Consider the following 27,048-nt stretch of genomic DNA (forward strand, 5'->3'; position numbering starts at 1 on the left):
AGCAATCATAGAGCACTGCTCGTGTCACTTTAGGAGCAGAGAAAAATCCAGAGTTTTGTGCTAAAGGGCCACGAAGGCCTACGTGTTGAATTTCCTGCATGTTTTGTATGTTTTTGAAGTGCATACAAAACTAACTGTAAAACTGCTCAGTTTCTACACACCAGAGAGTGTTATCTGTCTGGAACGAGCTTTATGTGCTTGGAAAATGGGGTTCTGTTGAAGGCTGCATTGACACTGGCTACAAAATGGAGCGCGTAATTTTGTGTCCATGACCTAGCGAGTTCCTGTACCAATCCATGTACTGGTACAGATTTGATTTGCCATATAGAAAGTGAATAGAGATAAATTTTATCGCCTTTCTTATTAAAGAAGGGTGTACGTATTGCAAATACAGAGTTTTCCCTTTGTCCCCACATATATATAGTTATCAAAAGCAAAGAAATGCTGAGAAAGACCTTCCAGGGATGAATAGCCTACATTGCAGGTTATGTAGCCAGTGGACTGAAGTGTCCTAATTCAGATTTTAAAAGCTGTTTTCATTATCATTCATTTGTATGGAAAAAAAAAATAACGTTAAAATAGAAGGCAGTTTCCCATTTCCCAGGTTAACTTGTCTTTGAAACTACAAATATGACACGTAATTAAAGAGAACTTAATTGTTGCTTCATGTAGCTTCCAGATCTCTTGTACCATCGCTCCTTAAATGGTTCCCATTTGTTTCTCCTGCGAATATCAGCCTATAGTTTTGGATCACATACAGCTGTTTCTGGCATCCCGACCACTCATCCATCAGTTTTGTAGCCCATAAAAGTGTTCTGCATCTTTGGACGCCGAGCTCCTAATTAATGGCAACTCAGAGACTGGTTGCTGCTTAAAAGAAGGAAAAGGAAGGTGATAATTTTCCATGTCCCACATAAAACCAATTACACAAAGCTGTTAACAACAAGCAAATGAAATGAATGGCAAGAGGTATAAGGAGTGGGAATGGAAGGTCATGTAAAGAAAGCTGCTTCTGGTTGGTTCTTGTGAGGTAGCAGTTAGCTCCATGGCGCTGAGCCCTGTGGTGCTGCCCTTGCTGTGTCCTATGTGCAGGGAGCAGGGAGCGGGCACAGGATGAGCACAGAAACAAATGCAGCGCCTTGATGCTTCCAGCAACTGCGTGTGAAAATATGAAAGAAGAGATGTCATCAATAGCAATAGTACACAGTGCACCGTGCTAAATAAAATGATGATGAGCGTGGCAGAGCATGCATTGCAGCTGGCCTTGTTATTTTTGCCTGAATTACAGGTATTTGTCACTGCTCGTCATTTCAGGGCTGTAACTAGCCTTTGAAATGAAGCTGACACAGTTGCCACCTCCCTGATAAGGCTTGTGTTGAAGATGAGAAAGCTCTGATCTGGGTGAACTTACTAGAGAGGAGCAACCACTGCAGTTATGCAGCAGCAGTGAGGCAAGCGTTGCACAGACCTGCTTCCTCTGCACCGTGCAGATAGGAGGAGGATTTGCCCACGGCCCAAGTATTTCCCCATGCTGTTTTATAGATGTAACTGCTAAAGAATTCTCTTTTTTTTCTTAAGGAAAATCAATTGTCATCGTGGTTATAAATTGTAAAGAAATCACTTTAAAGACTGCCACAGTTTTTTTCTAGGAGTATGCAGTAGATTAATATACATGGCGTTCTGTTGTCATTAATTAAAGAGATTCTTGTCTGACTTTTTGAGTCAATGAAGAAATTTATGGCTGAAATCAATAGGCCAAGTACAATGGACTACAAATGTGTTTATTTTTTATAAGCATAACTGCTCGTATGGGCAATCAATATTTAATCATCCCATTGGATTAATTTCTCAGGAAATCTATACGTTTGGGTCTCGTTGCTCACATCGTGTTGGCTGATGTTGCAACAGGAGATGGGGAATAAATGCGCTTTCACTGACAGCTCAGAGGAGATGGTTTCAGCCTGCTGTGATAAAATGCTGTCACACTTCGACTTTTTTCCCTTCCTCTGATGTCAGGGAAAGGCATTTTGCTTTTCTGTTAGCGTTAGGGAACAAAGACCTCCAGATACTCTAAGGTAACAGAGAGAAGTGAGGAGTCCCTGTGAAGCCCACTGTGCCCCGGATTGGCACATGGGTATGCTCTGCTGAATTAATTACATTTATTAATGTTAATAAATGCTCTTCCCACCAAACCCTGGTTCTCCCTCAATTTAAAGCTCCAGATACACACATTGTGACAGTTTTCAGATGGTTATGGATTGTTTCTTATGACTTCCATGGTAAAAATAAGAATTAGAACAGAGCTGGTGTTGATTGCAAGGCAAAAAGATGCACGTTCCTTTATATGGAGAAACACCAATATCCAGGACCGGCTTTGGAAGCATAAAACCAAAATGAAAAATGAAACTATTTCTTTCAGAATGAGTAAAATATTGCCGTTACTTTATTTGCTTTTGTGTGTTGTTGAAGGAAAGGGTGATAATCCAAAGCAGCAGCTGAATGTGATGGACATTTAAGACTAGTTACAGTAATCGAAACTGTAAACGTGTGTAATTAATTATGAAGAACATTTGCTGAAGTAAGTGTTTCAGTATTCCTTTATCCTAAGGCTGGGTATAATGGGAGAATGTTTTTGGTCGGCCTCTGTAAGGAGTCAGAAATACCTTTGGCCAACTTCAGGCAGCTGCAGGAAGGCAGCGTGAGCTCACACAACCCATAGCACAAGGATCCTAATGCTGTATTCACAAATGCAATTGGCAGCCAACCTGCCCATGAAACATGCTGTGGGAAAACCACCGAGCATATAAATGGAGGGGGAGGGGAGCAATGGCTGTTTACAGGGGTGGGCAGTGATAGGACAAGGGGGGATGGTTTTAAACTGAGACAGGGGAGGTTTAGGTTGGATCTTAGGAGGAAGTTTTTCCTCCAGAGGGTGGTGACGCACTGAACAGGTTGCCCAAGGAGGCTGTGGATGCCCCATCCCTGCAGGCATTCAAGGCCAGGCTGGATGTGGCTCTGGGCAGCCTGGGCTGCTGGTTGGCGACCCTGCACACAGCAGGGGGTTGGAATGGATGAGCACTGTGGGCCTTTCCCGCCCAGGCCATTCTAGGATTCTGTGATTTAGTGCAAGATTTTAGTGATTTCAGTGAACTTTTTTTTTGCACCAGCAAATTAAAGTTTCTAGAATAAAACATTCTCTGCTTTCAATAACCATGAAGCTCTGCATGGAATAACTGAGAATTCCAGTGCACTCACAACTTTGGTGTGCTCAGAGGAACATCTCGTTTAGTAGTACTGCACCTGTACTGTTACCTTGGGATGCATAGTAAATATTTAATGACTTTTCCCTTGTTTCCTGGAGATAGAGTCTGTAATAAGCCCATGTACCTACAAGTAATTTTGCAGTGTAAAGTCACCGTGCTGCCCAAAATGTATATAATTTCTGCTTGTCTGTAACCTATTGCAGGGACATTGTAGGGACAATATGACATTCTTTACCTGTGATGCCTTCTTCTTAATTGGATTTATTTTATTTTATTTTCTTATTACAGTGTATAAATAACAGAAAGTATGGATTTTGATGTTGAAAACACTGCAGTCTATAAAGCACAAAAATCTATGCTTTGTTGTGTGTGGGTTTGTTGTTTTTTTTTCCTTAATAAAATACCCTCTTGTTTGCTCCTATTGACTTTCATTGTTCTCTGAAATCCATCCATCTTGGGAACTACTAGGACTGCTGTTAATTGTGCACTAAGGCCATTAAGAGCCAGCCTATTTCTTTCTCACTCATCAACAAAAGTGCTTGGAAACCAAACTGCATCTCAGTTCTTCAGTGTGCTCTCATTAGCTCCAAATGGCACCCCAAATAACAGCTGTGAAATCTCATTACCTGCAAGAGGGAGGGGTTGGACACCTGTAGAAAGGAATATAATGGAGGGAAGAGGGCTGCTGGGTGTGGTGTGTTAATTTATTTACTTGGGCTGTTAGATAGGATGGTATAGGCTCTGAGACAGGGTGGTATAGGCTCTGAGACAGGGTGGTCAGCTTCCAGCTAGTGGTGATGAGATGAACTGAAAGTTATTTCTTTCTTTAAGGGAACTCATGGCCCAACACAGGTCTGTGCCTGCTTCCATTCCCTCCTTAGAAGAAGACAGCACCTGCCCCAAAAGCTCTGACATTTGCATTCTTCTTTTTCTTTTAGGCTGGGCAGCAGCGTTGGTGGGAACAGGAAATTACAGTGAATGGAAATATTCAAAAGGGTGAATTAATTACCTACAATCTAACTGAGCTGATCAAGCCGGAGGCGTATGAAGTCCGTCTGACACCCATCACCAGATTTGGAGAAGGGGACTCCACTATTCGGGTCATTAAGTATAGTGGTAAGATCTCTGAGTACAAGGAAATGCGTTGTGGCACCTTCTGCACAATTAAGTCTGCTATATGGGTTATGGTTATGTTGCATGATGTGAACTAACTACTTGTCCAGCAATAAGCTGCCCAAACCAGAGGAGTTTCTGTGATGTAAAGGGTTGGAGCTTGTTGATCCTTGAGATCCCTTCTAACCCAAGCCATTATGTGATTCCTATGTTAGTGGTGGGAAGCCATTTCCTTGGGTCTTCCAGATGACTCAGGAAGGGTCATCAAGAGCAGAAGCTTTGTGCAGACATTTGAGGTTTCTCAGTAGCAGTCCCAATCAACAGTGCCCACTGTTATAAGTAGGCTTGTGTCACTTGCCCTTCCTGTTTACTTGAATTTTCTCCCATGATGTAAATACTGACCAGTACTGTAACCACAGGACTGGAGGGAAAACAACCACATGCAGCACACTTGGTCACAACCTTTACTGTTAAATGTGGAGGCTGGCTGCTCTGCCTGCAGCAGGAGGGTTGGAGCTTGATGATCCTTGAGGTCCCTCCCAACCCAAACCATTCTGTGAAGTGCTGCACTTTAGTGGTGGCTGTGCTCTGGCAGGTCTCAGGAAGCTGACTCAGGTCTTGGCTGCGGCTCACAACCACAGTGAGCTTGAGCCATTAATGAAACATCATGTAATTTGCATTTGTAGCCCCAAGCTGGCAAGGAGAATGTTCCCATGCGACGTAAAAAGACATATTTGGACTACAGCAAATTTCTTCTGCTAGCATTTGCCATTAGCACAGATGTGAATGACACCCCATTTCAAACGTGCCTGCTGGGTGCCAAGTATAATCCAGCTGCCCAGGAGAGATGGAGCCATCGTGTTGTACCCTGCAGTGGTGCTCAGTGCCATCGCTCTGGTGTCAACAAATGCAGGTTAAAAAATGGTGAGCCAGGTGCTAATCAATAGGATGAACCTGGAGTGACTTCTCTTTGAAGAGGGGTTTCAGAATCACTGAGGCTTTGTGTGCTTCAAATACACGTTTTATCTCATCATTTGTCTAAGCACTGTAGTGTCAGCTAGCTATTACCGGGCTAATTTTAAGTGTGCTATAACTCCAGCTATAGAATAATGATACTGCGTGCATTACTGTGGTGCAAATGCAATGGTTACTGTCTGAAATGTGAGAATCTTAGGAAAGCAGCTAATGGGCTAACAGCATGCACAGCAGCAGGCCAGGATTGTAGTAATAATAAACATTACCCAGAAAATAAAGGACATCATGCAAATGTTTCTTAAAGGGAGAAGATAATTTTTGACAGATTTTTCCCCGTTACAAAACTAACCCAACCACAGTTGGATCTTCCTATTTTCAACATAGTTCTGTCATGTATATGTGTGCAATTTTGATCAATACCCTGCGGGCGCACTGGACTTCAGCCACATCACTCCATATTTCTCACCCCACTGCTTCAGAAATACTCTTTTGGGGACATGCAGCAGTTGAATACCTTGCATTATGCTGAGGTTGGAGGCACTGCTGGCGATCACCTCATCCAACCTACTCAGAGCAGGTTGCCCGGGGCCACATGCAGTTGGGTCCTAACTGTCTCCAAGGATGTGTTTGACCACCTTTAGAGTAGACAAGCTTTTTTTCTGATGTTTAAAATGTATGTTTTTGTTTGTAGTGCTGATAAGGATTCCCACCGAAAATGTGTTTTTCTGTATTGTGAGCAGATTAATGAGATTTTACCCCATTTTAAAGAAATGCAGCCAGCATGAAAAGCAGATCAGATGCATGATAATTAGAGTTGCTACAAATGACAGTAGTGCCTTTTACCTTTAATGAATGTATTCCCCTTTACACTTGAGATTCAGCTCGGTACAAGTAGATAACAGACAGACCATGGCCTATAGGAGTTATTTTGACCGCTTAAACTTGTCATTTGAAATATGACAACCTTGGGCTGGTGTTGCCCAAAAATGATATTTCAAACCAGTCTTAAAGTATGTGAGAATCAACACGACGTTCCTCGTGCGCGGGTTGTTTGCTGCCCAACCAGAGAAGAGGTTTCTCCAGTTTTCTCTCAGTAGACGAATCACCCTTTAGTATCAGGCTCGTATCTCCCTGTGCCTTTAGGGGCACTCCTAAATGAGATCTCTGACTTTCAAATCACTAAAGTTAGGTCATGTTACTCCTGCCCGTGCAGTCATTTTCATTGGGTTGTGCTGTGGAGCGCGTTGCATTTTGAATTAAAATCCACAACTGGAGTTTAACAGGGAAGATGCTCATATATAAATAACAGCTTCCAGTGGGGTAGCCTCCTGGTACCATCTGGATGTCCAAAATGGTACTACAGTACAACCAAAGCAGGAGAAGCATTATTAATGGGCTCTCAACAGTATGCCCGGCCATCCCAAGCTGGAGCCATTCATAGAAGACAAAGCCTTCCCGCTACCCAAGCCCACAAATCAAAACGTCACACATGGTAGAAGTGTTTCATAGGGAAATTCCTTGCCTGCCATGAGTTATTTTCTCCTTCACGCAGAGGAGGAGTGGAAGAAAAGAACAGTCATCACAGTAGGAGTGACATTGATAATTACAGCCAGACGTCACTTGACAAATCCTTTGGTAGGTGTGTATGTTACTCTGCTAGTAAATACTAACAGGGCAATTTAAGTAGCACTAATGAGTGTTTTGAAGGCTGGTGCAAAACAGATAAGTCTTTTAGTAACAAGTTCAGTGTAATCTCCATCACTTTACATGAATCTGCGTCAGCCTCCGTGATGTAAACAAGCAATAAGGTCCTTCAGCTATTCCAATTAACACTATTTCAGTGTGCACTTATTATTAAACATTTCTAACCAGTGATAAACAAGCAAGTGAATCTCATTTCTGTGAATGAAGCCCAAATCCTAGCATTGCTACTATTGTATGTAGAATCAGCCTTCCATGATATGGCAGGTAGATGATGGCTGCCAAACGCTTTGTAGCCCTGCCTGTGTATTCTTATACAGGTTAGGAAGTTCCCAGATTCTGTATGGAAGAAGTATATGTAATATTGTAATTATTCCATTGATTATTGCTTTTATTATTGTATTTCTGGGCCCCAAGCTAAAAAAAAAATTTAAAAGGCATCAAATAGAACATAAATTATAGGATTTATAAGTATACACAGATGTGAGTATGGGGCTGTTTCATAAGTAGTATGCAGAGTTACCATTATGGGAAGAAGAAAGCCTTGTCCGCATAAAGAATCAATATCTACAACGAGGACTGCTTTTCTCTGTGCAAATCAAGTGCTTTTACAGGTATGGGCTCCTGATCCTCATTAAAGCTTTTAGATTCTGGTTGTAATTACCATAAGTAGATAGCAGTTTCCAGTAGTAGAAAACACAGCAGCTGAATACCCAGCATACTTACTTCTAGCTTTATGTTTCTCACAGTCAGTTTGCAGCTTTGTTTGTAAAGGGAGGGCACGAGGTCCCAGTGTCTGCACACGTTCCTGAACAAGTATCTGTATCAGGAAGGATCTCTGGGACACATCACTGTATAAATGCAGTTACATGCAATACAAGGGCAGGCATTAAGAACAAACCATTCTGCCCACATTTTTCTGCCATCACCTGCACATAATAGAGATCGCTGAAAAGTGAAGTCATCCAGCAAGCTGAAATTCCAGTGGGCTTTATTCCCTGCACGCTGGAGAAAAAGGCAGAGAGATTAAGGGATGATCTGCCTCAGCTCTACCCGAGCTCACATCCTTCCTGATGCTTGGTTCTCCTCCTGAGATTCCCCAGCATTAAGCCAGGCCAGCAGAGCAGAGCAGCGAGAGCCCTCGGAGGCACAATGCCTTTCCAAATGTTCCCTGCTCAGCCTTAGGAGCTGCTCCATCAGTCATCCATTGGTTTATCTTTATGGCTAATTGAATGAGCAGCCCTCACATTGTGCACGCAGCAGCCTCACCTTTCAGCAGTGAGACCTGGAGCCATCACACTTCATTGCAGGGCAGCTTAGCGCACCAATTAGCAGAGTGCGCTTTCTGGGTTGCTTTATTTTCAGTTTTATTTTATTTTTCTAGTTTATTTTGTTAGATAGGTTCAGTCTAACTTCCTCAGGTTGCTATTCTGCTTTTGTCCATTGGTTTGAGCTGCAGCTAGCTTGGCAAGAAGCCGTTTTCACTCTGCTGTGTGTGTAATCTAAGTAGCATGACTCAAGGTTATGCACTGATGATAGTTTCCATAAAAGCCTGTGTGTTTAGTTACAAAGCAGGCATCGCTAAATGTAGTTTCCAGCAATTTCAGCTAATTCCAAGTTCAGTCACTCAGGAAGCTCACAGAATGAGTGTTTCTTGGAGAATGAAAGGTAATTTGTTGGTAAAAGCTATGAGGTTGTCTAATATAACGAGATGACTAAGTTTCTTAAAATTACATGGGGGCAAGTCACTGCTCATTTGTTTCAGCGAAGAAAGATCAGATGGCAGAACCACTAAATTAGAGCTGTTTTAAAAACTTCAGGTCGAGGTTAGAGCTAAGTAGAAACTGTGATTGGGGTCAGAAACCAAGAGTTGGTGTCTCTGAACGCAGCTTGGGAATGGCAGTGAGACATGAAGCAACACTCAGATGGGAATCAGGGGTTACCAGATGGACACGTCATCTGGAGATAAAGTTTGATTTCAGTGTTCTAATGGTAACATACAGTTCTAACGGTGGCTTAGCATCCTTCTGTTTCTCGCATGCACGAGGGCTTGCAGAAGAAGGGCTCTGTTTCCTGAGACTCCCATCCTCAAATGTACCCTTTTACAAATAGGCAGCACAGAAATGAAGACTTTCGTTTCTCCCTCAGACCCAGTTTCTAATGTTTAGCATTGTTCAGGTCAGTCTGGGTGTAACGTTGGGTAACCCATCCCACGGTTAAGATATCTGTAAGCATGACTAAGGTTTGATTTTCATCCCATTCCATTCTCTGGCTGATAGGGGAACCTCAGTATCAAACAATTAGGGATATAGATTTTTTTTACTTGGTTGTGTCTCTTGGCCTAATGGGATCAAAACTCTTCTCTCCAACTTGTGCTTTTGTTTCCTGCTGCTTAAAAAGAAAACTGGGATTTCTGGAAGAATGCAAGTGCTATCCATTCACAAATTAAAGAATAGTACTACTTATTTAGTAGAAAAATAATGTGTTAAATTAAATATCCATAAACATTGATGAGACTAGCAATTGAGTAAGGCATGATACAGAACCTCTGCTTCGAATGAACACATCCTTTCTGTATCTTTTGTTGGATTCCTGCACGAAGGCATCACCCTCAAGTTTTGCTGTGCAGCTGTCCTCTTCCATACAGTGTCTATGCCAGTAATCCAGCTTTGATGCTTCATTCCAGCATCTCATTCCCCAGGCTGCATGTGATAATGATGGAGCACGTGTAATGAGTGGAAGAGGCTTTTCGCATGGAAGCCATTGCCTTTGGCTTGTCAGGAAGCTGCAAAACTTGCTCAGAAAGGACAGCATCAGTTTTGATGACTGTCTTCTGAGCGTGGGACCCGTAATCAGGGTCCTCAAGAAGGGGGAAGAATGATCAGTGGGCAATTTAGGATCATCTGCATACTGGTTAATTAATTTTTTCCCTTTGTGCTAATTTTATTTCCGCTCTCTCTTTCAGCTCCAGTAAATCCACACCTACGTAAGTATTTCTTTATCTTTGTTTATCTTTTACCCACATGAAGAGCTGTCCTTGCACCTGCTGTCCTCTGTGCTTCAAAAGTGACTGGCAGTTATTCCACTTTCAGTTGCTGTGCCCCTTAGTTTTGTGTGCAAGCTGGGGTGGTGCCTGACAGCATCATTCCTCTTGTTCTTCAAAGTGCTAGAGCAACAGTTAGTGGAGGAAGGCCATACTATAGCTGCAGCCCCTCTTTCCTTCTCCCAAACAGTCCACCTAAAGAAAAACCTGATGCCCTAAAAATAAAGTCCGTTTCTAGGTTATAGGAGCTCAGTATGAATGGGCAAAGCTGTAATTTAGTCACAGAGTCATCGAATCACCAAGATTGGGAAACACCTCTAAGGTCATCCAGTCCAACCATCCACCTATCACAAATATTTTCCCACTAAACCACGTCCCTCAGTGCCGCATCTAAATGGTTCTTGGACCCCTCCAGGAATGGTGAGCCCACCACTCCCTGGGCAGCCTGTTCCAGCACCTGAGCACTCTTTAGGAGAAGAAATGTTTCCCTAATATTCAACCTGAACCTCTTCTGATTCAACTTGAGGCCATTCTTTCTAGACTTATTGCTAGTTACACAAGAAAAGAGGCCAGCTCCCACCTTGCCACAGCCTCATGGGAGAAGCAAAAGACTTGAACGTTTAAGAACAGGCTCCCCAGGGAGGTGGTTGAGTCACCATCCCTGGATGTGTTTAAAAACCATTTGGATGTGGTGCTCAGGGACCCAATTTAGCAGAGGGTTGTTAGAGTTAGGGTAGGATGGTCAGGTTGTGGTTGGGCTCAGTGATCTTCAAAGTCTTTTCCAACCTGAGCAGTTCTATGATTCTGTGACTGAGTAGGATCTGTGTCTGAGCCTTAGCAAATATTATAAACATCTCAGAGGAAAAGTGCATTTATATATAACATTTTCCAAAGAAATTTCTCCTTGTGTGAGAACGACGTGTGAATCTCTTGAAGTGAGCATGGATTGGGGCAGGTGACTTCCAGAGGTCCCTTCTGACCTTATCCCTTCCGTGGTTCTTTCATTTTGTGATTCCATGATTGTGACTGAGTTAATTGCAATGCTTCCAGTTGCAGTCAGCAGCTCATAGAATCACAGGATTGCTCTGACTGTCCTGGCTGATGTATGGTGCCCAGCAGCACAGGAATGCCTCCTGGCACAGCTTTTTCCCCGTCAGATCACCTCTGGGCACCAAACCTTTGCCAGTACAGCAGACAGGAGTCTGGGCTGGAGCTAGGAAAAACAGCTTCATTTTAACACTGACTTCATTCCCCATCTGTCTACTTCATGATTTCCCTTTCTGCAGCAAGGGGGCATATTTTGTGTGTGGGACGTACTGCGATGTTATTCTTGCATCTAATCACATATGCAGAAATGCTCCTGTACATGGAGTGGGGTTCTTCCATTATTGCTGCCGTGGTGCAGCCATAGGCAAGCAGAGAAGCAGCAGGCTGTGCAAGCAGCCTCTGTCTGTGTCTCACGATGGCCAAACTTTTCTGTAAATGTTAAACTTATTTGCTGAAGGTCTTGTGAGATGCATTAATAATTAATCAGGGCTCAGTTTAAAGCTCATGGGAGCTGAAGGATCCAATCTCATTGACTTAAGTGAGCAGTAGATGAGGCCCTTGCTAATTAATGCATTAAACATATACTCTCTGATGTTAAGGAAAAAAAAAAAGCATTGCAATCCCATGTGCTTCCTCGCTATAATCTTCTATGATTTTTAAGATCTGAAATTGTCTCATTTTCAGAACGTCTCAATTGCACAGCTCAAAGCAGCAGCTCTGCCAGGCACGTGGCTCAGTGCAGGTGGCACCCAAATGGCCCTTCAGGTCGAAACCCCGCTGGCTCCAGGGACAGAGACTTCTGGCAACCTGCACACCATTTCCTTCCTCTGCTTCACAGTCTGCCTAGCTGTGCACCTCTGCTAATGGGAGAGTTTGCCCCCTGGGAGCTATAGGGCACCTAGTGGCATTTCTATCAGATGACCAAAGAGATGGTTAAATCTTGATGGCTTGCTTTTTTCCCCAGTGACTTCTTGAGTGAAACCCTTTGACAGCAGAGAAATCTGCTGGGAAAGAGAAGTTGTGGCTCCCACAGCAAATTCAATCTCATCTTTATCCATGCTTTCTGCAATCTCATTTTGTGTCACTGAAAACGCAGGGTGAATGGTGATGCCGTATGTTATACAATACCAACCAGCTTCTGATTCTTTCTAAACCCAGTGGGCTGAATTCTAACTTTATTTGCACCACTGTGAATGAAGAGTAAGTGCCCTATTCAACATCTTCCAGCTCATATTCTAGAATAATCACGTGGCAGAGAACATTCATTCTCATGAGATTTCTGCAGTAGATAAGGAAGTAGCATCGAATGACTGAAAAACTGAGATTTTGCCTTAGGACTACTTTCGTGTGTGTGTGTGACACACAAATAAGCTGTTTAATATAAACAGTTTGCAGTAGACTGAACTACTGTGCACTGTAGACCAGTACCTAAAGGGAGCCTTCAAATAGGAGGGGATCCAGCTCTTTGAAAAGGTAGATAATAGCAGGACAAGGGAAATGGTTTGAAGTTGAAGGAGGGCAGATTGAGGTTGGTTTTAAGGGGAAGTTCTTTACTGTGAGAGCGGTGAGGTGCTGGAACAGCTGCCCAGAGAGGCTGTGGATGCCCCGTCCATCCCTGGAGGTGTTCAAGGCCAGGTTGGATGGGGCCCTGGGCAGCCTGGGCTGGTATTAATGTGGAGGTTGGTGGCCCTGCCTGTGGTGGGGGGTTGGAGCTTCATGATCCTTGAGGTCCCTTCCAACCCGGGCCATTCTGTGATTCTGTGATTCTACAAACATTTAAGAATTTCACATCAGTGAGTGCAATTATATGTTACACTTGAATAATGGAAGACATAAGATGTGAAAAAGTCATTCAACTTGAATTTTATGGAACAAGAATTCATATGGGAATGAAGAGCCTTACACTTTGAGAAGCGTTTCATATTTTGCCATGATTGGCAATACATTTATTTAATAACTTGTGCAAGTGTGGGCTTGGACCAGAAATTCACCCCTGTCCTTAATGGTGTTTGGGACCATTTTTGACACCCACAGCTCCATCAGTGCTCACAGCCCATCCCCTGACCTTGGCTGTCTGCAGGGATGGGGTCCCACCGCTTCTCTGGGCAACCTGTGCAGAGCCTCACCATCCTTAGTGTAAAAAAACTCCTTCCTTATCTCCAGTCTAACTTTCCCCTCTTTTACTTTGAAGCCATTTCCCCTTATCCTGATACAAGAGATGCTGTTGAAGAGTCTGTCTCCTTCTTTCTTACAGCCCGACTTGCTGCAAAGGGGAAATACAGAGCTAATCCCAGGGAACTACTTTCCGTCTGTATTCATCTGTTATTTTTCACAAGGTGTTTAGTGCCAGGAATATTTAGCACTAACCTTTTCCAGTGCATTCCAAATGGCAGGGTTCCACGTGAAACTGGTATTTTCATATTAGATAAATGGTAAACTTTTACCTGCCTTTCTTCATCTGTCCCGAATGCATTAATTTCTTTCTCTTGAAGAAAAGGCTGATGTGGGTTTTGTTCTGCTGATGTGGTGGAATTTCTTAATGAAGCTCTGAGGGCACGGTGTGACACGGCAATGCAGCGTTTAAGGGCCTGGAGGGGTAGTGGTGGGAGCTGCTGAATAGCTGGAAATGCTTCGTCTTAAATCACTTTCCTGCAGGACTGGATCCGATAGGCAGAATTTTATACCTTTTGCCACTGTTTGGCCCTTTCATTTTGTCGCATTGTGTAAAAGCAGCACCTTGCATGCTATGGGAGCAGTGTGCTTAAGTGGAAGCCCAGCGTAGTGTCAGCCATGGCCCAAGTGTTCCTCACGGCCTCCTTCTTTCATGTGCTCATCCCACAGTCAGAACTGCTGTCAGACCACTGTTTGTATTTCTCCACTGTGGTTCTTACGGAGGTGCTCCTGTACCGAATGCTTTTATGTGTTCCCTCTTCCTCATTCCAAATTCAGCATTCAAAAAGCACTACTTCCAGAATCAAACTGAAGTCCTGAAATGGGCTTCTCATTGCCTTGATGGCTTTCAGCCGTGTTCCCGAGTTAGTTCTCCTGGAGGATCTAATAAAGGCAGTAGATTGATCAAGTGATCAAGCCTGAGGTGCTAATGAGCACAGAGGTTTCTGTGGACTGGGTTTTTGTGGTAACCTGGTGTTTGGGGCAGTGCTTTGTGCTGACTGCTGTGCAGTGGGAAGTTTGCGTTGCTCAGCGTGATCAGAGGCAGAATGAGGAAGGCTTGGAAAGCACTCCTAATGCACCTGGTGGATTGGGAGGAATTGTCAAGCCTGCTTTTTCAGTTTGCAGCATTATATGATTTTAAATAAGCTCCGGAGCAGCATCCTTGCTTAGCAGTACATATCCAAGCTAAGCTCCAAGTCCCTCTGTCTTTACTGATTTGCAGTGAAGCTCCAGTGGCTGAAGTGGATTTATAGTTTACTGAAGCCCCGAACCTACAAACATTTATACACCACCTCAATTTAACACAGATGAATAATCCCATGGTGCCTGGTGTTAGAGTTCCTCCTAACAATGAATATAAATTGCACCCCTATAACGAATGCTGCAGCTTACACAGTATGCAGACAGCTGCGTTCTCCCAGGAGAAGAGAGATTTGCTTGTTTTCTCAGATAAATCAATTGACTTTGCTGGAAGAGTAAACTCAGCAGGAACTGTTCGTGTGTATAAAATTAAGCTTTTGCACATTTTACTACACGGGGCCTCATTCTGTTCTGAGATGAAAACTGAACCTTGAAGTTCTGGTTTGTTTGGTTCCTGAATGCCTGATTATAGGACTTTCCCATCCCGTCGTAACCCAGAGGTGGGATCATTAGGATGGTGTCTGACAGACCTTCTTCACAAAAGAAAGGATCCCAATAATCCTGATTGAGGATCATCATGTCTACTCTAAGTAACATTTCCTCTTAGTCTAGCTGTTATTTGTTTTCCCATCACCGTTGACAACTAGGAGTAATTTAAGAGATACCACATTGCAGACCATTTTTATCCCTTGAGGGTAGTATGGTTAGGTTGCAGTTGGACTTGATGATCGTGAAGGTCTTAACCAACCCGAGCAATTCTGTGATTCAGTGACCCTAATACATCTGTTCTCATGGAGGGGTAAGCAAGCATCAAGTGTTTTCAGGCACTAAATCTCCTCTTGTTTGCTGTGTTGGCAGGAGAGTTCCACTGTGGGTTTGAGGATGGTAACATTTGCCTTTTCACTCAAGACGATACGGACAACTTTGACTGGACAAAGCAAAGCACTGCCACTAGAGACACAAAATACACCCCCAACACGGGGCCAAATGCAGACCGGACCGGCTCCAAGGAAGGTAAACTCCAGGGTACACCCATTCCTCCTGCACTGGGAGCTCTGCAGCTGCTCTGGGGTCAGCTGTGTCCTTCCTAATCACACCAAGATGGGCAAACCTCAGGGACTTCAGAAAGAAGCTGCCAGAGCTGAGACATGTGGCCAGTCCCTATCGGAGCCCACTAATAGCGCTGTTAACCACCCTGTATTATTTCTATTGTGCCATTTCCAACCAATCACTTTCACGTTACAGCCTGGTGGGGAAATATTCTAGCACGTCTTGAACTATTCTTCTGTTTCATGTCATTAAAATTCTAACTTGGATTCTCAGACTATCACAGCGAGGGGTTTTTGCCCTGTTTTTACTTTGGGCCTTGCTAAAACATGTAATTTTCAATCTGCTACTCCTGTTAACAGAAGTGTGCCGTCTTGACTGCGGTATTTATTTTCATTTGAAAAGTCAGATATATTGTGCTGAATTTATCAAGTACTGCAGTAACTTGAGCTATTTTATTGTGTGCCCCATGCCCTCTATTACCAAGAGGGAAAAAATCATACTGCATCATATTTGCTTGGTTGGATTAAGTAAATACTCCGTTGTTGGCGCACTCCAGAATAAATGAATATTTTCTCCTTGTGAGCCGTTGAGCTGGGATTGACGTGGGCAGCTTAAAATGTTCATTGGAAGGTTTCCATCAAGGTTTTTTTCTACCTTATTTAAAAATATTCTCCCCTCTCATTGTTTATAGGAACAAATTGCAACCTTCAGTCTGAAGTCTGAACCCCTTCATAAAGATTTTTTCTTTTCTTGAGCATATACAGTGTTATATCGATATGTAGTTTATGAGCACTGACCTGCAAGCTCCGATTTTACTTCTGGTAGTAAACATCTTTGAATCAGCTGTGGAAAACATACGGGCTTCGTGTACAACAAATATGACCCAGAGACCATGGCGTTATCAAACGGATGTGAAAAATCAACCAAGATAGCCCAGTATCTTCCTGTGCGTGTATTGTGTTGAGTTTTTAAGTCCACACCATAACAATTTTCACTTGTCCTTTCCCAGGTTTCTACATGTACATTGAGACATCACGCCCCAGGCTGGAAGGGGAGAAGGCCCGACTCGTCAGTCCTGTTTTCAGCGTTGCTCCAAAAAACCCCTATGGAGCTACAAATACGGCCTACTGTTTTAGCTTCTACTATCACATGTATGGACAGCACATAGGTAGGAGAAAGCCAATGACATTGTCTTTTCACTTTGGGAGAAATAGCAGGAGGAATGTCCAGTTGTACAGAAGGGAAATGCAGGAGCACTTTCAAAACCACCTACAGCCAAGGCTGGCAAGAGAGGCTCCTATGAACGTTATTTTGGCTATAAAACTCTTACCCACATCAATATGCTAGCAGGAATCCCCTTAACGGTTGACAAGAGCACGTTGTATACACATGGGGTTTTGAGCAGGGACTCCTGATAGTGTGAAGATTTGCAAAGGGTTTACTTGGTTTTGAGTGTTTTGCCTGGTCATGGTGTGTGGAATCTCTCCTTGCAAGTTTAGGGATGAAGCAATTAACAGCACACGGGTCCTAAAGGAAAGCCTTGAACAATGCATTCAAAAGCTGTGGGAGCAGATCTTTCCAAGGTGAATCTTCAGGTCTATTTTCAGTCGTAGCTCTTTCAAGATACACGTTTAATTACTTTGCACAATGTTTTAAAAAAAAAGAAAAAAAAGAAAGGTGTGGGAAAATGTACAAGTATAAGCCAGAGCCAATTTCTCTAAATCCTGTAAATCCCTCTGGGTTCTTGGTGCTTACCAGTGCGTTGGGAGGCTTTCCAGTGCCACGCTGCCCTGACTCGGTGTATTTTTATAGATATTTTCAAGGGCAAGCACATCCTTGTAGTGCATTCTGGTGGTCGCTTTGGGAAGCTTTCAGCTGCCTGCAGGCAGAGCTCAGGTTATAAATAGAGCAGACAGCTCGCTCCGTTCTGTTAGCTGTCTGCACTGCTGAGCACTTGAACGCAGCCCCCGGTGTAAATTCTGCTCGCTGCAGGAGGAACTGGAGCCATGCCATGCTGAGTGAGACAAAGCACAGAGTGCTCCATGAGCCTGCTTCTGCTATAGGACAGTGAAGAGCAGAGATATGACTGTGAAGGGTCTAAGAGTTCTTCTGGAACTTCTTAAAGATGGGATAAATGTAAGAAAAACACCTATTGAGGTTGACATCTGCCCACAAAATAGTGACCCCTAATTTTTGCAGTTTTGGTCTTTTTCCTGGGCTGCCCTTCTGTCTTTCTCTGCTTAGGCTGGAATTGCTCTTTTCTGTTTCATTTCTTGAGCTGACACATAGAGTGTTGCCTGACAGAGGAGCTGACCCACAGGTGAAGATGGTGACAGTGACAGTTAGTGATCGGGTGTATGACTGTACAGGTCTTTTTTATGGTGATGTGGACAGTTGATGTCAAAAAATGAAATCCCTCAATGTCACTTATCTAACATTAAAAAATGTAGATGACATCATTTTAGCTACTGTTTAAAGTGGTCCAGTTTTGAAACCAGTTTTGCCCCATCCATCCCTGGAGGTGTTCAAGGCCAGGTTGGATGGGGCCCTGGGCAGCCTGGGCTGGTATTCAATGTGGAGGTTGGTGGCCCTGCCTGTGGTGGGGGTTGGAGCTTCGTGATCCTTGAGGTCCCTTCCAACCCAGCCATTCTGTGATTCTATGAACAATTTTATACAAAATTGTTCTGTCTCCAAAGACAGAAAGATGATAAATAGTGTCATCCACGTGTTTGAATGCAGGCACCTACATCTTCACTAAATTCAACATTGTCATATTCTGACAAAATGGTACAAAGCACATGAGAATGCAAAAAGAATCCAAGAAATGAATTATGAAATCAGCAAACGTGTATCATTTGATCCCCCAGATGTGAACTGCATCGCCTGTTTTGCTCATGTGAGGATGGTGAAAAAGGGAAGAGAAAAACCTCAGGAGTAGCGATGTTCCAAGACTTGAGTGATTTATGCACTGTTATGTTAGGAATGGTTGCATTGATGAGGCCACTACTTCAATGAGTTTTGGAAGGTTTGCCGCCTTAGAAATTGCTTTATTTTTAGGAAAGGAGTTACTATATTTAGGTTATTGTTATATCTAGGGGTTATTATATTTAGGGTTTATTATATCTAGCTGAGGGCTGTTAGTTAGGGTAGGATGGTTAGATTGCCATTGGACTTGATGATCTTAAATGTCTTTTCCAACCTGAGCAATTGTATGATTCTGTGATTCTATGGCAGCACAATGCTTTGCCCGGGTAAATCAGTCCTAATCAGCATTTTGGATGAGATATACGCCATAACCTTCATTTAGAAGATATATTTTCCACTGCTCATCGTTTAGTTTCTCTTTTCATATTTCTGCTGTTGAAAGTTGTGTAGCTAAAGTTATCTTTTTTATTCTGACAAAAGTTTGGCCTTTGTGTGATGCTGGTCATATACTGAACAGCTACTTTAAAGCTGAAATTTCATGCAAGCAGCTTAGTCTTCTGAGCTCACCTTCAGTCTTGTGCTCACCTTCTGACCATGGAAGTAATTACTGCCCAAGGCAGAATGCTAATGGGAACATGTAGAAATGCAAGGAAATCATCAGATTGGTAAGGATTTTCATTTTACTATGAAGATGTTCAAACATGGGCACACAATGACCAGCAGTGTCTCTTATCTTGGAGACAGCCAAAATCCAATTGGCCGCTGTCCTGGGCAACCTAATGCTTTCCCTAATTATCCCTAGGATTTCCAATGAGAATTAGGGTCATTACTTCCCCATCTCGCAGGGAAAGTTTTGTTTCCAAAACAGTCTCTGTGCTCATCAAAACGTGTCTGCATTTCCAGGAGGGATGTGAAAGATCCCTAATAAAAAACTGATAATGGAGGATCATCCTGGAGTGATGCTCTGTCACCGGTGCAGGGATGGAGGCAGAGGGGAAATGAGGCTGCATCCTCTGTTCTTACACGAATGACCCCAGTGACATCAATTTGAAAACATGGCTGTTGCACTGTGCTGAAAAAAAACAAAGCAGCCTCCCAGTTTATCCTGCTCAGCATCTGTGCCTGCTGCTCAGGTCTTGGTGTCTCTGGAGAAGAGCCTGAAAATGTCGGTAGCGATAAGGAGTGGTGCTTGGGAGCTTCTGCAGAAAGCAGAGCACAGATCCGAGATTAGCACTAAAGCTGTGGCACGGTTCTGGCGAGATAAGCAGGGGCCTACATCCCATGCCAGGTGGTTTGATTCAGGAGGATGAAGTGTTCTCTGCCTGAAATAGATGGCTCTTGCTCACATGTTGGAGCATAATTCCCCGTGGGTCTCATGGCCGGCTCTGCTGGCTGCCAAGGAAAGTGCCCAGGTGCTTCAGGGGGAGTGGGTACATTACCTTAAGCAGAAAGGAAATAGAAGATCCCATTACTTGATTGGCAGCAAACAATGAGCCATTGTTGGGGAACAAGAGAACGAGGAGCCGCTGTCCTTATTACATCTGCGTCTTGAGAGACAATGAGGTTGTAGCTCCATTATAGCTGTCTTTTCTTTAAGCCATCAGTGTTTCTGATTCTCCCTTCCTAATTGACTTTGTGAGAATAGCCACTTTTTCTTATCATTAGAGCCACTAGGAGCTGCTCCAGGTGCTGCTGAGCTCTGCACCATGCAGCTCCGGGTCCTATTGGTGGGATGCCATCAGGAAATGAACTTCCTTTATTCACACCTTCTGCTCCTGGGCACAGTTTGGGTCTTCAACTCCCATCTGTCTGGAGCTCGGAACGACTATTTACAGACAAACTCTTGCTGGGCACACCTCAGTGAGAACAACACAGCCAACTTGTCTTCCCCACAGCACCAATGTTGCAAAGGCAAAACACTTTTCTAAAGCCTTCTTGGTAGAACGTGCTGCATTTCAAGGCTAGGCACTTGTTGCACGTTTTGGGCAGGTTTCTGTTTCTAAGAGGCTTTGGGAAGAGCTGAGAGCAGCTATTCTGTACCAGACTGGGCTGTAAGAAGGAAGGAGACAGACTTGTTAGCAGGGACTGTTGTGACAGGATAATGGTTTCCAACTAAAAGGGAGGAGAATTAGATTGGACATAAGGAAGAAGTTTTTTGCAGTAAGGGCAGTGAGGCAGTTCTCCCAGAGAGGCAGTAGTGCCCCATCCCTGCAGACAGCCAAGGTCAGGGGATGGGCTGTGAGCACTGATGGAGCTGTGGGTGTCCCTGTGCACTGCAGGGAGTGGGACCGGATGGCCATGAAGGGTCTTTTCTAACTCAAACCATTCTGTGATCCTCTGATCTGATATAGGAATGGTTATTCTACATTTTAAGTAAGACTGCTATCACCTGCTATTGATTTCAATATATTCCATGACACTGAGAGGCTGAGAGTGATACAAACAACCTTAAATCTCTGCAACCTCAGCAGTGATGGATTTACATGCTTTTCTTACCTAAATTATTTAGCAGTTCCACACAGCCCTGCAGCATGGCAGCCTGTGCAAATGGGTGAAACAATTACCAGCTCTCCTTCCCTTCTTTGTTATTGGCATTGCTTTTTGTCTTCATGAAAAGTGACTTTCTGGGTAATGCTGTAACTTCAGGTAGTGCTGGCTGAGATCTTGCCTTTTCTCCTGCCTTGGACCCAGCACAGCTGTTAAAAAATCATTGAATGGTTTGAGTTGGGAGGGGCCCTAAGAGGCTGTCTGCTCCCACTGCCGGCAATGAACAGGGACACCCACAGCTCCACCAGGTGCTCAAGTTGTATAGGGAGGAGAGGATGGGAGAACCAAACATTTCTCTTCTGCACGTGGCAGGATGAGGTCGTTTTGGAGTATCCGTAACAGGCAGAGATGGACCGTCACTGCTACAGTTCATTCCTCCTTTGTGCAACTTGTTCACCTCCCATGCATATGAAAATGAATGCAGCAGGAGGGACTGGTGCCGCCCAGCTTCTCCAGCAGCACCACCTCCCTGCTCCTTCCCAGGACATGGGCACCCTGCTGAAGCAGCCATGATGAGATTACTCACCATTCCATTCCCCTTTTAGCTCATGTTTTTCAAGGCGCTGGGTTTTGCTGTTACTTGAAATCAGAGGTTTTTATTAGCAGGAGCTGAGTCACTCTGCAGCTGCCTCAGATGTGAGAGGTCTCCTCGCAAATGTGATTTGTGTCAGCCTCCCAGATGCCACTCCTGACTCCCTAAGAAACGTGGTTTTGTGTGAACCTGACTGTCTGAGCATTCTTAAATGAAAGCAGATGCAGTGATTCCCATAGCACAGAGACACTGCCCCATGCATCTGCAGTCAATGAAGACAGTGCTGCCTCTTGGTGCTCACGGACAGCCTGGTTTTTGCTCACGGTGCATCACAGAAGTGGGAGCACTGTGCAGAAGGGAGCTGAGTGCTGGGGTCTGATGCTGCAAAGAACATCTGTGCTGGAACCAGCACCTTCATGGTCAGTGGTGGGGAGACACCCAGAGTTGTGGTTTGAGGGTTTTTTTTTCCTGAGGTTTTACTGAGGTTCAAATGAGGATTGTCTTGACTTTGCAAAATGCTTCTTACCAGGATTAAAGTCATCATACCTACCTCAGATGCATTTGTATTAGTAAACTGTGGTCAGGGTAAACAAGAAGTTGGACATCTATTTTAAATGAGAGCTAGGAAACTGCATTGCTTATTTACCTTTGGGTAAGGTGGCTGGAGATGTCCCCTTTGAACTAATGCACAAAAAACTCCTTCTTGCAGTCCCCCTGGAAAACCACATGTCCTTCCCAAGCTGCTGGGAGCAAGGGACATGGCCCCCTGCCTCAGGACCCAGCTTGCTGCTGGGCCACCATCCACTGGGAGTTCCCTTCACATTTCACCACAGCACGGTTCTCCCAAGTGTAAACGTTTTTCAGTGTGGGATAAGAAACCCTGTATCCACCTCCGCTGTGTTGCAGAGATTTGTTCCAGATGTGCAGCACAGGAGTGCACTGTCCCAGCACCCAGCCCCAGCACAGCCTGGCCAGCTCAGGGTCTCACCTCCCCAGCTCTGTCCTCAGCTCACTTTCTTGCCCTCTCTTCCAGGAAGCTTGAATGTTTACCTACGGCTGAAAGGCCAGACCGCAATAGAGAACCCCTTGTGGTCTTCAAGTGGAAATAAGGGTCAGCACTGGAACCAAGCCCGTGTCAATATCAACCCCCCAACTTCATTCCAGGTAAGGGACGGCACTGGGCTGCATGTGCTTTGCAGTGCTCGAGCAGCAGGCATTAGGCATTACAGATGGGGACATCAGGTCTGGAGCACGCGTTCACTGACCCTTGTTTCTGACACCGGATTTCACAGCATCATTTCAGCCCTGAAAGCTTCTTTATGGACAGGTAATTGCTTTCCATGCTGCAAATAGGTGAGCACCACAGAGCTTAATCATGCACACGTCAGTGGCAGAACAGCAGCTATTTCCTCCAAGAGGAAATGCATTTCAGTTCTTAGACAATGCTGTTAGCTGGCATTATATATACATATATATATAATTTTAGACTAACAAATGGAATATGAAATTATTTCTTATGACAAAACGTTTAGGGTCCATGGTATAATGTCTTTGTTAGATGTCTCAGGGAACAGTTGGGTTTTCTATGAAAAAGAAAGGATCCATCTTTGCAGCAGTGCTGCCTGCTCAGAGCCGTGGCAATCTGTTTGCTTCATTCACCGCACATTGTGTTGGGCTTCACACATTTTGGTTCTGGTTTGACAGTGAGTTGATGATAAACTCTTAGGAGCAACTCTTGTTCATGCCATGAGCTGTTTCCAAATGGAACAGGTCCAAAACATCAGCTGCTGGTTCCTGTCCCCTCTCTGGGATTCCTGGGGCCCCCTAAAGAGTCCCTGGCTTTGGGAACAATCATGGAGCATGAACCAAAACAACCAATTCATAATCCTTGAGGTCCCTTCCAACCTGGGCAGTTCTGTGGTTCTGTGATCCCAAACATGAGGGTTGGGTTCACTTCATGGGTGGATGCCAATCCCAACTTTTTGTCTTATCCCTGTGCATGAGGGGCAGTGATGGAACAGAAGTGCTTTGGCATGGGCGGGCATAGAAGTGTTGGGTGAGAGGAAATGAAAGGAGAATTAGTGGAGAGGGACGTGCAAAGTACGGTGTGATGTGGTGCTTGAAATGAACAGAGGGTAGAACTGGGCAAACAGGCTGCAGGGGAGAACAAGAAGGCTATTGAAAAGCATGATTGGGAAGCTGGTCAGGGGTTGGGAGACCCCTCAAAAACCATCTCGTTCCACCCCCTCTGCCACAGGCAGGGCTGCCAACCACTGAATCAAGCACCAGATCAAGTGGCCCAGCCCCCATCCAACCTGGTCCTTGGGTGATGCTTGTGCCCTCTGTGGTTTGCGAGGATATTTTCCACTGCTCTTGGTGTTTATTCATTGTTTATAGTGAAAGGTTATTCATTTCACATGAGAAGCTCTAAACTGTAGTGATGAGCAAAGAAATGTTGGAAACTGCTAGAACAGGCTGGGACTTGTGTGCTGCTGAAATCAGTGGATACAGAGAGAGTGCCCCGGACACCTCCCTAATGCAGCAAGCTCATTATGAGGTGTAATTGAAGCATTTTGCTCCAGATGGTATTAATATTTTTTGTCAAATTGGCTTTACCTCCAAGAGTTAATTTCTCCATTAGTCCCACAGCACGCCCTTATAAGATTCATAGGATTTGATGCAAATATTGTCACAGATTAAAGGTTAGAAACTTTTCATCTAAGTGAGCCAAAAATATTTCAAAGATCTGAGTTGGGGGGAGCAATAAAGGAGGAGAGAGATAGCTGTGCAAATGGTGCTGCTTGGGAGATGTATCCCTCGCATAATTCCTTCATCTTGTTAGAAGGGCTTTGAAGTTTGCTAGGGAATACATTTCTTGCTGCACTGAATGAGTCCGCTCCTCTGCAGAGCTAATTAGGCAGCAGCGAGGCAGGACAGCATCATGTTGCATTGGGAGAGGAAAACATATAACTTGGTTTCTTCTGTACAACAGTAGTGGCCAGCTGATAAGCAGCTTTATAGTAAATAATGTCTACAAGGTGTTTGTGCTGCATTCACCCCATAGGAAATGTTTGCATGCTATTCCAAGCCCCTCAGGAAAATTTACTGCTGTGTGCTTCCCATCTGCCATCTTATGAACTGCTGTTCCTTTTATTTTTTTTTGCAGCTAATATTTGAAGGGATCCGGGGCCCAGGCATTGAAGGAGACATTGCTATTGATGATGTATCAATTGTGGAAGGAGAGTGTATGAAATCCGACCAGCCGGCCAACAGTAAGTGGCTCTTCTACGCGCTGGGGAGAGCAAATTGCTTCTTGTGCTGTAAAATTGAGGCATCTGCTGAAATGGGTGTTCTGTGAGGGATCAGAGTATTGTGTGGTTGAGTCAGTCAGAGAGGCTGCAGGAGAGTTTTGCTTTCTGCCCACACAGCAGATGCTGGCAGCAGTGGGTTCCCTCCGGGCTGTGGGTGCAGCAGCACCCCTTACATTCAGCCCTACCCAGCGGTTCAGGAGGGACAGATGGATCAAGCAACGTGAAAAATGGTTTTGGGAATCAAAACGGAGTGAGATTTATAGTTAAATTGTGACAATTGCCCGTGGACCTCTTTTCATCCCTCCGTCCCCATGTTGGCATTGTGACGCAGAGCTTTAATTGTGCTTTTTTCCCCCTTTCTGTAGATTTACGATCAGGTGCTGTTGGGACATTAGCGCATATACGACTTATCCCTGTTACCATCCTCATGTTTGTCTTACGTCATCAGAGGTGACCTTATCCTGGCAGAGGCTACAAAAGATTCACCAGGCACTGGCATGAAGAAAGAGTCTTTGTAAAACGGACATTTAAAAACAAACTACCAAAGATTCCTCCACTGACTGACTCAAAAGTTAAATAAATACATAAATAAATACTAAAAAAACAAAAAACAAAAAAAAAAAAACCAACAAAAACAAAACACAAAACAGTTAAAAAGCACTGGGGACATCAAAGGCGTCATGGGAGTGTAACTCACTATGAACCACGCGTGAGAATGAGATCTGGCCTAAGTGAGGAAGAGACCTTCAGGTGCTTTTGTGGTCAATAACGAATACAGCATCATCTGGTTGAACTCTCGGAACAGAGCGATAGAAACCCTTGTCAAAGCACAAAGTCATGGCTGGTTTTGTTTCAAATGAATAGTTTGCTTGTTACCATGGAAACCTAATGGCCTGCCAAAAAAAAAAAAGGAGGAGAGAGAGGAAATGATAAAATTAAAACAGAGAGAGCAACACCTCACTGTAAACAGGGTATGTGAAGAGCTGGCATTCATTTTCCCTTCGAGAAGGTTTTTAGTGTAGAGTTAAAAACATGTTCGCCGTTGGCTGTCACCTCCCCTAGAGAGTAACCCCGAATCAGAGCTGTTTTAAGACATTTCCGTTTCATTTCTCATGGCTATGCTCGATAACGGTATGCTGTCTCCTTTTGCATGCATTACGATCCAGGATGTGTGACCTGGGCTTACATATGACACAGGCTTATCGGAGCTTGCTTGCGGCCACTCGAACACCCCTCTCCCCTCCCCAACTGAGTCATCTGTTCTAATGAAGTGAAGAAACCAAACCACCATCTTTTATAAATTGCCATGGAAACCAAGTGCCTTCAATGAAACAAGCCTGATTTAAAAGTATATGTAGAATAATAATAATTTCAACACAGAAGCTTGCACTGCTAAAATGTGGTTTGTGCAAACTATTTTCTAAACAAACTACGGAGCCCGACTGCAGGCGAAGGAAGCGAAGCCGCTCCTGGAGGTGGATGGACCTGAGCTGCTGCGTAAGCCCTCTCGGACGAGCTATCTGTTGATTAACCTTCCAGACAGCCATGGCCTTTCAGCTTATTACCCATTAGAAAATAGCTTCCGTTGGTCCTGGAAATGGGAGCAGCGCTTTTTATTTGTTCCTTTCAGGTGGGTCAACCAGAGGAAGAGGTGGCGGAGATGCACTTGGTGCAGGCGGCCCTGGGGCCACGCGGGCACAGCGCTGCGCTCTGCGGGCACAGCCGGGCACGGGGCGGCTGCTGCTGCTGTTGCTGCTGCAGGGAAGTCAGAGTTCCACTCGTGCAACAAAACACACGTGGGTTCGGAGCTGCCCCGACACGTACCGATAGCCAGCCGGTTTTCCACAGCGTTGTAAATTTCCCTGACAGTTGGTTATGACAATTTGAAGACCTTTTTCCTTAAATTATCTCAGCTTTTAACTTCATTTAAAAAAAAAAACAACAAAAAAAGACTTTTGTCTAAAGAGGAGTATTATTATTATAATGATGATGATGATGGTTATTACTTGTTCTCTCAACACCCTAGGATTAAAAAAAACAAACCAACCTGATATGCAAGGAATTGGAGTACCAACATGAAAACAAACCAACAAACAGCATCATATTTACAAACATGAGTATCAAAAGCACAACGAGATGCAGTACAACAATGACAAGGCTTGATTTTATTTTATTTTTTAATTTTTTTTTCTTTTTTTCTTTTTTCTTTTTTCTTTTTTTTTTTTTATT

At 44.1% G+C, this 27,048-nt stretch overlaps 2 protein-coding genes across 7 annotated transcripts in view; both read left to right on the forward strand.

Moving 5' to 3' along the window:
• The window catches only part of MDGA2 (MAM domain containing glycosylphosphatidylinositol anchor 2), a 276,490-nt gene that overhangs the window by 245,471 nt on the left and 3,971 nt on the right, over window positions 1–27,048 (forward strand). For 2 of the 3 annotated variants that reach the window (XR_011903636.1, XR_011903637.1), the window contains exons 11-17: window positions 4,202–4,379; window positions 10,018–10,038; window positions 15,313–15,468; window positions 16,514–16,672; window positions 22,542–22,672; window positions 24,675–24,780; window positions 25,185–26,449. Coding sequence is in view for 1 of the 3 variants with exons in the window: in XM_072336911.1 (XP_072193012.1) it covers window positions 4,202–4,379; window positions 10,018–10,038; window positions 15,313–15,468; window positions 16,514–16,672; window positions 22,542–22,672; window positions 24,675–24,780; window positions 25,185–25,273 (840 nt within the window). In the remaining 2 variants the exon portion in view is untranslated. Of the gene's footprint in view, window positions 1–4,201; window positions 4,380–10,017; window positions 10,039–15,312; window positions 15,469–16,513; window positions 16,673–22,541; window positions 22,673–24,674; window positions 24,781–25,184 lie in introns of all 3 variants that reach the window. The other variant, XM_072336911.1, reaches the window with a different exon arrangement.
• The window catches only part of CDKN3 (cyclin dependent kinase inhibitor 3), a 482,527-nt gene that overhangs the window by 145,050 nt on the left and 310,429 nt on the right, over window positions 1–27,048 (forward strand). The window lies entirely within an intron of this gene.

The sequence above is a fragment of the Excalfactoria chinensis genome, chromosome 5 (genome assembly GCF_039878825.1).
Source record: "Excalfactoria chinensis isolate bCotChi1 chromosome 5, bCotChi1.hap2, whole genome shotgun sequence".
Taxonomy (NCBI): domain Eukaryota; kingdom Metazoa; phylum Chordata; class Aves; order Galliformes; family Phasianidae; genus Excalfactoria; species Excalfactoria chinensis.